At 34.9% G+C, this 11,528-nt stretch overlaps 1 protein-coding gene across 1 annotated transcript in view; it reads right to left on the bottom strand.

Moving 5' to 3' along the window:
* Positions 1-939: 939 nt before the first annotated feature.
* The window catches only part of ZDHHC21 (zinc finger DHHC-type containing 21), a 38,143-nt gene continuing 27,554 nt past the window's right edge, over positions 940-11,528 (bottom strand). Inside the window, exons 8-9 of the mRNA XM_008921622.3 lie at positions 1,876-1,919; positions 940-1,362 (exon numbers count right to left, since the gene is read on the bottom strand). Of these exons, the coding sequence (XP_008919870.3) occupies positions 1,230-1,362; positions 1,876-1,919 (177 nt within the window). The 3' untranslated portion in view covers positions 940-1,229. The remainder of the gene's footprint in view (positions 1,363-1,875; positions 1,920-11,528) is intronic.

The raw sequence follows: 11,528 nt of genomic DNA, 5'->3' as shown, positions 1-11,528 counted from the left end.
CTGAATTTCTAGAAGAAATTCACAGTACTTTCCACAATCATCTCATGCTGATTGTACAGATACAGAGGGCTAAAATAAGTACATAATTTTTCCAGACACAGAAAGGCAAACCAGTACTTTGGCAATTGTTGTCATTTTACCAGATATGAAGGATGCTTTCTTTGGTTAACTACTTCCATACTTAAAGGAACAAGTTATCTACATCAACACAATACCCTACTAAATGAGTTAATATATTTCACTGAACACGTTAGTAACAAATCTATATTTATGTATAAATATTTTAAATATTTGTATTTCCAATATACAAACACTCAGACTTCCAGCTAATCATGACTAAAGAAAATATAAAATTTATAACTTTATTGACAATATACTCTTTTTTATGGTACATTATGCTAACTAACTACATCTGCATTTTTAAAAAGTAAGCATCCCAGTATTTGCACCATGCAACTTCTTTTTTGAATTATTGCAAGGAAATCCTCGGGATAGAGGGAAAACACACTTCCCATTTGGACAGTTTACCCTGGAATATTTAATCCCGCTTGTTGACATAGAGACATGAATAATTTTCACTAAGATCATATCTAGGCTGAAAGATAACTGTAAGATGTAAGACTTCTCTCTATAAACATAGACATTTATGTGTATTTATAAAAATCCTCTCTGAGAAAGGTTTAGGAAGTAGTCTGCCTCAGTTTTAAATGCTGCCTTTTATAGTGCGGTGCTGCAGGATTACTATTGCATATCATAAATAACTGGAAGTATCAGTTCAACACATGCAGAAAAAAAGATATTATCTAGACAGACCTGCTGATAAAAACACTAAAAAAATTCAAGGCAGAATAAGACACTTGGAGAGAAATCTAACCATAAATGTAAACTTCAGTGCTTCCTACAAAAAAAAAAAAGGTAAAAAAAAAAGAGCCAGTATCAAACAAATAGAGGAAGAGTGCATTTCAGTCATTTGCTTTTGGTATTAATCTCAAAACCAAAAGAAATCTCTTTGGAAAGCTAATCTGAAATTAAATATGCATAAAGTTAAACAATCAATTTGCATTAATCTCAGAACAGAATCAACACCACAACTAAAATAATGCCTGGGGCACATTGTGATGCCTACAACTGGATTTTAATTGACTTGAAGACTGTCATAGTCCTATTATCATAAAACCTGTAACGCACTTCCAGCATGGAGGACCCATCTGTGCCCACTATCCATCTGTTTAGACATGATTGGCAAAGTGGTAGGGAACTCGCAGTGGTTGCCTCTGCCTGAAAGGAATAAACCACAGGATCTTCCAGTGAGTGCCAAAAACTTCTGAGAAGGTCTGCTGCCATGGCTTTCGGGGCCTCGATCTACAGAAGACAGCATTATTAGTGAAAGACAGCATGCCCACGGTGCACTTCAGTCAGCTAGAACAATGTAGGTTGGCTGGGGATCCATTTCTGGACTCTGATGAATTGTGTCTCAGCGTCACAAATACAGCTTTCCTTTCATTACTGCACGCAGCTGAGACTTAACTTTGGAGAACAGAAACTATCTGGGCCATCAATGAAACAAAAGCAACTTTTGAAGCAGAGGAGACCTCAGAATCAATGAATTGTATGTCAAAACACAGCAGAAAGTATATTTTGATCTGTACTTTTGAAAGAAAATATAGTTCCACTGGGTTTGGGTAGGGAGGTTACTTTGTGTACAACCAATACTAATAGATTAGTGAGCTGCTGCTAAAGATAGGAAGTACAAGGCACAGTACCATGCAAAATCACCTTAACAAAGTGCCTTCAGTTCCTTTACTCTCTCACCCAGTTTAAAAAAACAGCAACTCCTTTAGCATTTCATCAATGTAAAAATTTTACAGAACTTACATGTCTTCACAACAGTTTGACATTTTTTCTATACCTGTAGTATCCTGTTGAAGAAAAGAAAACACAATGAAAAAGTATTTATTTACATTTCTAACTGTTAAAATGTCATTATGAAAGCAACTAAATAAAGTAGGGGATCAATTATTAGTGTACACTGCTTTGACATTAGTTCAGTAGGTTGCGAATTACTTAAATGGCATATTAATTTTAAGTGAATCTGAGATTACCCACACAAATTTTACTCAGTCTGTTACATGATTTTTACACACATGACATGAAACTATACTGTGTAGTTTGATCACAATACCAAAGAATGTCAACAAAAACTTATAGCACTAGTACAGCTAAAATGAATTCAGATACTACAGTTAATTCATGGGACATTTAAAAGGAATGTGTATAACGTACAGTCTTGCCATACTTTTCACAAGCACCCATTCCAGACTTGAAGCAGCTCTCAGATAACCAAAGGAAAATTTAGTAAAATACAATTATTAACACAAATGTAGTATTTTGAAAAGCAGGAACTAGTAAGAGGTTTTAAAATCATTATCTTCATGAGTATTATAATGCAAACAGTACCACTGGAAATATACCATGAGTTTTCATAGTTGCTACAGTTAAATAACAAATATACAAATTATTCTCATAAAATGTAGAAGAGGCTAAATAACGTGCAGAGTGAAGGCAACCCTACAGCTAAGAGCAACTTAAATTCATATTTTTCTTTACTTAACATGATTTAATAACTCACCAAGTTTTATAATTAACAAATCAATTTTAGTTTAGATCATTCTCAAATAAAGCTTTTAAAACTACCACATTTTTTTTCCTTACTTTTCACTATATATTTCACCAAAAAAAATTATTTTGGAAATAAGCATTATTTAGGGTTTTGATAAATATTCATAGTTCTTTATGTTCTTTAAATCACTCACAAAGTCCAAAATACAATAATTGAAATACTTCTCATGGTTTCAACTCCTGTTCATTGGTAGTTTGATATTTTCCTTTACTATTCTTTGATGGACATAATGCACCTGTCAGATTATACTAGCATTTGAATAACACCAAGAGCTAGTCTCAGTTGTCCCAATCATACAGAGACACAAGGACTGTGGTTTAATTCGGCTGCAACTTCACTGTCACCTGGAAACACGACCTAGCAATAGAAACCATACTGTGTTCCTTGATTGTTCCTGCCATCAGTGCATGCAATTCAGTGCAGGCTCTGCTGGGATTCTGCCCCTCTTTAAAGTTTTAAGGGGGAAAGATGAGTGTGAGTGGGAAATAACATAGAGGAAGCTGCTTCCTTGCTCCACCAGAGTTGGGTGACTTTCAACTCCCCTTGCCAGATTTTATCCTTCTAAATTCACTTCCCAGCTCAGATGAGTTTCGGAACATGAGCCCTTACAACACGCCTAATAGCAAAAATCTTAATTTTGCCCACAGCCTACCTTGCTGAATTCCAGACACATTATGGCAAAGAAGTCCCCACTTCTCACTCCAACCCACCAGGCTGCAGAAGATCTTCTCTGTTTGCAGAGAAGGTATGCCCACAGCAAACTACATAAATCATTCTGACCCCATCCTTAGGTGGGTTTTAACTCCCACTTAACAGTGAGGGAGGAAAGACTGGAGCCAGCAGACACTAAACACTGTCTGTTGTTTTGATTTCCACAGATAAACTGCTGCTCCTCTCACCTTATGGGCCTGTCTATCCTATCTCCCCTCACCTGCCACAAGCAGCAGGAAAGCATCACAAGACACAAGCCATTCTCCTTGTTAGGGCAGGACCTGGCTGCACAGCACAGGGATATTCTGCTTCCTTGGGCTGGCTTTTTGTCCAGCTCTTGTCAGAACAAACACCACCTTTGCTGACCACAGAAATTCACACAAAGCTTTCCGAATAAAAAGGACTAAGTAAACACAGAGATTACTTCCATGGCACTTCAGCAAGGTAGTAACAGCATTTTCGTGAGATTTTATAGCTCCTTCTGTAACTGCAAAAATATCTCAGCTCCAGGAATTATTCTCTCATCAACTCAAAGCTGTCTACCCAATAGTACAAAACAATATGGGTATGTTTGAAAGCAACAATGAAAAATATTTTTTTAATAAAACAGTAGCATCCTAGTCTAGACTCTAAATTGATTTGTAGCTATGAAAGACTTATGCTATCATTTCACAAAAGGAGTCCTAAACCAGTTTTGTGTGCAGAAGTAACATGACCAAATACCTTAAATATGGCTTTTTGGTACATTTCTGCGTATTGCGTATTCATTAATACACTTATACTATTCCCTAAAATACTGTGTTTGAGATTTTTGGAGGAATTTCCTGGTTGGGAACTGAAGGGTGTATTTTGTTTTAATTGTTGTCATGGCATGTTATCAAGACCTGAAAGATTCTCATTAGGTAACTGCAGAAAATAACTGTAAGAAAAGACTGTCAACCTTTCACACCTTTAAAAGATATTAAGGATTTCCTTTCCCTTCCTCCCTCCCCATCTTCCTTTCTTTACTTCTCTTCCTTCCTTTCCACCTCCCTCCCTGCCTTCCTTCCCTTCCCTCATTCCCTGCCTTCTTCCTTCCCCCTCTTCCTTAAAATGCCAACACATACTTCAGTTTACTTTTGCTTTACTGGGCAGTGAGTCCTTTGCTTTTGAGATACTTTTTCAGAATTAAAAAAACTTTACAGACACATTTTAAAAGCTGCAGACTAGGGCTGGAGGGAATGGGAAGAAACATTGCTCTGAAGCTTAGCCACTCCACAAATGCTGGTGACTGAACTTAAGGAACAAAATGCCCCTCATAGCTTCCCTCCCCCAACACTGCTGCCAAGCAGGCTCATTTGAAATGTACTTTCATTTGAGAGTGAACCAAATTACCTTTTCACATGAAAGTGAAACTTCACAGCACCCCAGGAAAGTCAGTAGCCCCTCTGGAGATAGGAGATGAAGGAAAAGGAGAGGACCATAGTTGAGTTTTGACTTGTTATTTAAGGTTTTCTTCTCAGACATGAATTTTTCTTCTTTTGGCAACAGAGATCAGAATAACCACTATTCTTCTGAATGACAAGGTGTTCTGCTCATTAATACATCTCACAAATGGCCTTCAACCAGAATATCATCTCTCCTAATTATGCACTCGATGTATACCAAGGTTTTGCTACAACATCAGAATTACTGTGTCCAGCCTAAGAGGCTTTAGCTGTCTGCATCTACTATCAGCTTGGATTACTATTAATACAAATAGAACTCTGCTAAGACTTTTTTTTTCCAGACTCACAGCTAATGCTAATGTTAAAACCTCTTGGAGAATTGGCACTCATCCAAAAGTTGAAAATAACTTAATATGAGCAAACACGGTATATCTATTGAGTCCTAGTAATCTCTAACTCTAAAAATCCCTTAAAATTTTTAGATAAAATTAAGATGAAATTGACAAACACACAACTAATTAAATTCACATGATGGATCATCAGGAGCCCCAAAGTCATCATCCAGATTGGAATCAACTTTGTTTCTACACTTGATTCTTTAGAAATACATACTCTCTGATAAGCATCTTAAAGCATCTAGAGAAAAAATATTATACCTTAGTGAGAAAGGCAATATAAATTAGAGGAAATAAACATAGGAATCATTAACAACATATCAGTTTAGAATATCAGAAAAAGTGCAAAGCGTTCCTTCTGAGGGGAGGAGGAATGGGGTTTTTTTTCACTTTGAGGACACACTACAAGTAAGAGCAGCTGTTTTACTCTAAGTTAAGTAAGCTACTGCCATGGCCAAGACTGCTATAAAAGGGAGGAGAGGAATGGAGAGACACATGTAAGAGCACTGAGCTCTGCAGACCAACTTCAGATTCGCTTGCAAATGAATGCACCCATGTCAGCTCCTAAGAGAAATGTATCTTTCACATCTATGTTTCTAATCAGCATAACTAACTGCCTGAAAAAAATTTAAAAGATCACATGCATTGTGTAACAAACTGTGCTACAGTATGGGTTTCATCATGAACTAATTTATCATGAAAAAAAGCACACACAAAGAATATTTTTCTCTTACTGATTCATGTTTTCCAAAGGGGAAGTTGTAATTCGTAACTTACAGGACTAACTCCAAAGCATGCAGCCACAATCCCTGGTTCAATTTTTCTTCAGTGTTTGCTTAAAGTGACATGAAATCAATATAGCTCTACTAAATACTTGCAGTAGAAGAATGTAAGCATTATACTATGCTTTTAGTATTTTCAAAGCCTCAGTATAGAGATGAATCAGCAGAAAAGTATGATGAAGAATAAAGAAAAAACAAAACCTTCAAGCCTTCCTGGACTTGCAGCCACCGCTTTAATCTGAAAGTTCAAGACTTACCCTCTATATGAACAATACATTTTTTCATTCCTTCTACCTAACATCCTTTCACTGTATGTATGCAAATGACAAGTGAGCAGTTGAAGAATATAAAATACTGAACGTAGAAAGAATATTTCATCTTTCAGAAATTTTCTTTTTTGGAATTTAATACATTTTCGGCTTGCATTTGGTCACTTCTTAGCATTGCTTTCTTAATCTAGACTTCTCATCATATAATGTAATATGATTAATTTTATCAATTACAATTATACTCAGCCTGAAAATCGCTAGTTCTGTTTTAACTTTAAATCTGTGCTAAATGAAAAATGAAGCTACACTATGCAATATCTAGGGAATGGTCCTGCTCTTTTCTATGCTCTGATTAATTCAGATAAATAGATTTCCAACGTATGTATCAGAAAATGATTCAGTGAAAAGAAAACCCCTGGTAACAAATAAGGGACATATCTACAAAGGAGGCAATACAAACAGATCTCTTAACTTCAGCCTAGTTCAAATCCATGGTGTGTTTGGTACAACATGACAACAAGATATGTGACAAAACATTATTTTTCTTGATACTTAGAAATGTAAGTACAAAACGTACTTACAAAAATAGCAGGGGAAAAACCAGTTAAGAAAGCTAGTTGTTGATCTTCATGTGGAAGTAATTTTAATGGTCTGATGTCTAAATCTGACAGGCAATATTTAAACAAAATGTATTCAGCCCCCAGAACACTCAAACATAATTTTTATAGTTACTTATTTTCAACTGATTAAAGGTACTTCCTTTACTATTAGAAAAATAATTGAACTGTAAAAGAAATTCCTCCTTGAGTGGTGAACAGGGCATACTTTTGATATTCTATGATATTTTATACTCCTTGAACAGCATAAAATCTCTTTGATAAAATTTTCTAACTTACACTTTTTCTTTATAATATTGTAAATAATTAACTTCAATAAAAGTATTCACATTTACCTAAGACCATGTAGCGACCTAAATGAAACAGATGAGATCTTTTGCCACTTAGAGTGTCTTCACTTGAATTTATTTTAACATTTTAAACAGCTCATAAAAGAGTTTTTATAAAATAAACTAATAGTTTATTTTTATGGTAAATATGTGTTTAAGACTGTCTGGATACATTCATAAAAATGTTAAACAAATTGCTAGTCTATTTGAGAAACATAAGGTAAAGATATAAAAGAATTTATACAGTTAACAAAATTGTATTCAAAGACCAGGATGTTACTAATTCCTGACTATCTACCTATAGGTGAATTAAAGGCAGAGACAGGAAAAGGGGAAGGGTTAAGAACAATGGGGAAGAGGAAGACAGACAATGTTAACATGAACTTATTTTCTGTTGCATCTCTAATTTCCAATTACCATTTGGGTTTATATACCCTTTGCTCTCCCTCTACAATTGCTTTATATCTTACACTTTATTATAGACAGGTAAAGAATACACTTGCCTGGAAATCCTAATTTCCCCAACCAACCCTAATTTTTAATATGCTAAACTTAATTATGAGGATTAATAGTTCCTTGATTACACTTCTGCCATGTTTGAAAAAACAGGAAAAGCCCTCAGTAGTCACTAATCAAAATAGTATTTAATAGATTATCTGATTAAAGATATGATTACAAATATTTTAATCATGAAATACTTATTTTTAAAGACAAAAAGCATTTCAGCACAACTAGATCACTTGTGCACTCCGCATACTAAATCAGCAATGGATCAATGCTATAAAACATGCAAAGAATTAAAAAGCCTTTGATTTTATTAATAGAATAACTGCAGCTACATTTCCATTATTTTGCAATTCAACCTTTGGAAAAGGTTAAAAAAATATGTAGTAAAATATATTTGCTCCTTTAAGGTGAAAAGGAGAAACACTGCGACAATAAAAAATAAAAAACAACATTTTTAAATGCTTCTAAGAGGAAAAAATTATGTGGTAGGCATCATATTGTGCACTAGACAGGTTGCTGAACAGCATTTTCCCTTCCATCCTCCCCAAAGCAAATAAAGAGAAATTTCTCTTTTCCACATCCACACAGTACTGATGCAACAGGATACTGGCATATCACTGTACACCATTCAAACAGTTAATTAACAGGAAACCCCGGTAGCATTAATTTAATTAATAAAGTCACTGTCCACTTAGTTTATGATAACGCATCCACTACCTTGCAAAAAGACCACATGGTATCTATTGAATTTTTAAAAGCCCATCATTAAATAGTTCTGCCCCAAAGAAACAAGTTCATTACTAAATAATTTCAATGAAAAGTTTTTCTTTGCAATACTAGCATAAACCACATTAAATCATATTTAGTGGACTATAGTGTAAAAATTAAGAAAATCTCTTTTCTTCCACAGAAATAGTTTGTCAGAACATATGGAAAAATGAAAACACTGTTTAGTGTTTGAAATAAAAACAATCAAAGGTAATCCTCTAAAATTAGGGTTCAGATTAGTCTCTGCAAAGGATGCTGTTTAACTGAAACATCTGGTAGTGTTACGTTGAGAGACAGGCCTTTTTTAACTTTGGAAATGAGATTAGTAGATCAGTTATTTGTAAGTGTCCAAGTAATTTCTAATTATTTTATCTGGGTCACAGATAATCCGCTTTTACAGGGCTCCCACAATGACATCAGAGGATCACTGTTGAACTGATTATCCTGTTACCTTCCACCATCCATGGGAAGGCCGGATTTTCCTTTTGTACAGAGAAAGAGAAAGAAGTGGCTGATTGCTTCAGACAGGTGGCAGCCAACAAAATAAAGAACACCACAGATCTTGAGAGGAAGAAAACCTCACATATGCAAAAGGTATCAGCTTTAAAAAACTAGATATGAACAATTATCAAAATAATCAGAGAGGCAATTGTTTAAAAAACATGCCATATTATTATATTTTTATAGTAATACACTGTAGATCAAACATAAACAATATCAGAATCTTACAGTATAAATAGAAAAACCAGTTTTTATCATCATTTAACTGTTGAAGTGATGTGAAAGACATACAGAAGTACTTTCTTAAAGCAACAATGGAATATGAGTGAAAGAAATGCAAATGCTAGGGGCTAGTCTGCTAGTCTATACACATGAGCATCCTGATAGTTCCACCTTTTTTTAAAAATCCTGAAAAAAAGCTCTTTTTAAAAGAGCTCTTTACCTCCAACAATCATACATCAGAAACAATCTGAGGCTGATAAAAGAAACTTTTTTCCTAGGTGAATTTTCTATGCCTTTTCATATGAATAAATAGGTTAGTCATGCTTTTTTTAAGGAAAACAGACATCAGTTTCATGTAAAAATGAGAGAGGAATTACTAAAAAATACATGTCAAGAAAATATGTCTTGAGAAAGCAAGCAAGTTTCTGGGTACTATTTGATTTAGCTTCCCGATAAATTTTATTATTTCATATACCTTCATAAAAAAATGGGAATTAAAAATTAGTAGCACAGATACATCCTTCTCAATACTTTCTTGTAGCTTAATACTATTTTCTAGATAAGCTTTTCACTTGCCATTGCAATACAATGTCATTAACTGGTGTAGGCAGTAGTTGCACAAGACAGAAAGTTTAGATTTTTTTGTGGAAAATTTTAAAACTTTCTGAAATAGACAAAATTATAATTTACCTACAAATTGTACTTTTACTACTCATGACCAACCACCAACAAAAAAGCACCTCTCTACCTTCATGGAGTTTTAAACTGTCTATACTAGAGCTATCTTGTTACTCTGTAGTGACTGAGGCAAAAGATGAATAATTGCTTGTGGAGTACAAGCAGTTAGAAGAGTAAAGGGTAACAAATTTTACAGTTGTTACTCTCAGTAAGAGACCATCTAGTTTTTCTAGGGTGCAGCTGCCAAAATTCTTTCTGATATGTTTTTGGGGTTTTGTTTGTTTTACTTAAGTTTTATGCTAAGTTTGCTTCTACGTCATTTCAAACAAAATCATTACAAAATATCATGCTGCCTGAGAATGTAAAAATACAGGCTCATTTCCAGTTAAGGAATATAAAATTCAAAATTGCACTATAAGTAATGGCAGGAAATTGAGGACTGGTAAAGCAACTAACAAGCACAGAAGGCAGGCAGGCCTTTAACATATATGCATGATCATTTTGGAAATTACATCAGATAGTGTTTTCTTCACAGGTAAAACAGATTCTTCTATCCGGTTCTCTAGAAACTTGAAACTTATAAGTAAGAAGACTAATTGTTATGCAGAGATTTTAAGAAGAATATCATCTTAGGATCCCAGACTTCCTAAATTAGGATTTTAAATTTCTCCCTATTTCAGAGGCTTATGAATTAGAGAGAACTTAGATACTTCTATTTCCAAAGTATCCAAATAAAACTTTCCCAAGAGTAACGTCAGATAGATACTGGAAGAAGTGTTAAAATTCAGGATGATGACAAAATCAGAGGCAAACAGAGCTTGGGGAAAGCAACTGGAGAAGGCAGATGAAAAGAACAATGTGCCGCTTCTGCTAGAAGTGTGTTTCACATATGCTAGTTTCTAGGGAGAAAGCACTAATCCCGTATACAGAGGCCACCTCAGCTGCTCCCCTCTTCATCGGAACAATTCATGTCAAAAGTTCCTCTAAGGACAGTTTTTGCCAACCAGCTGTTCTTCTCTCATTGTAGAAAGTCACCTCCTTTGCTCTTTGGCTTCCTGGACCTCCAAATGAGTTATGAATAGCCTTAAGCTAATGATACCCTAACAGTGATACCACACTAAGAGAGGTGGTAAAAGTATGCTGAGAAATTACTGTCTGGTAGGTTACTTGGCCTATTCATCACCTTCTCAAGCAGCATAGCTTTAAGAACATTCTCTCTGTAAGAGCCAATTTTAGTACACAAGCTACAAAGTTTTCAGTTTTACCAGAGCACATTTTTCCCAAGCACCCAAATATCTGTTGAACACACATGAAACAGGATAACAGCAGAATACATGTGTATTTTTCTTAAAGAAATTAATCTACTGGTATAACCAATGACAGCTATGAAATGATAGGCACAGAAGATCAGGCAACTGCATAACAACCTGAATTTTGCAAAGTGCCAGCACACACGGCTGAATAACTTCACCTGCACTTGGTAATATGCTGCTTTGCTTTTCTGTTTTAGCTACTTTCCTGTTCCAGAAAAACGTGCTGCAGGATATCAGTTATATCCTTTCCATTATGCATTCAGCTGGACATTTCTTGACTTCAGAAAAAATGTATCCAAGAGGTGAAAATGCCTATTAAAGGAACTATG

This window comes from Manacus vitellinus, unplaced genomic scaffold (assembly GCF_001715985.3).
Source record: "Manacus vitellinus isolate BGI_N305 unplaced genomic scaffold, ASM171598v3 scaffold_18_pilon, whole genome shotgun sequence".
Taxonomy (NCBI): Eukaryota; Metazoa; Chordata; class Aves; order Passeriformes; family Pipridae; genus Manacus; species Manacus vitellinus.
This window is presented reverse-complemented; position numbering and strand designations above follow the sequence as displayed.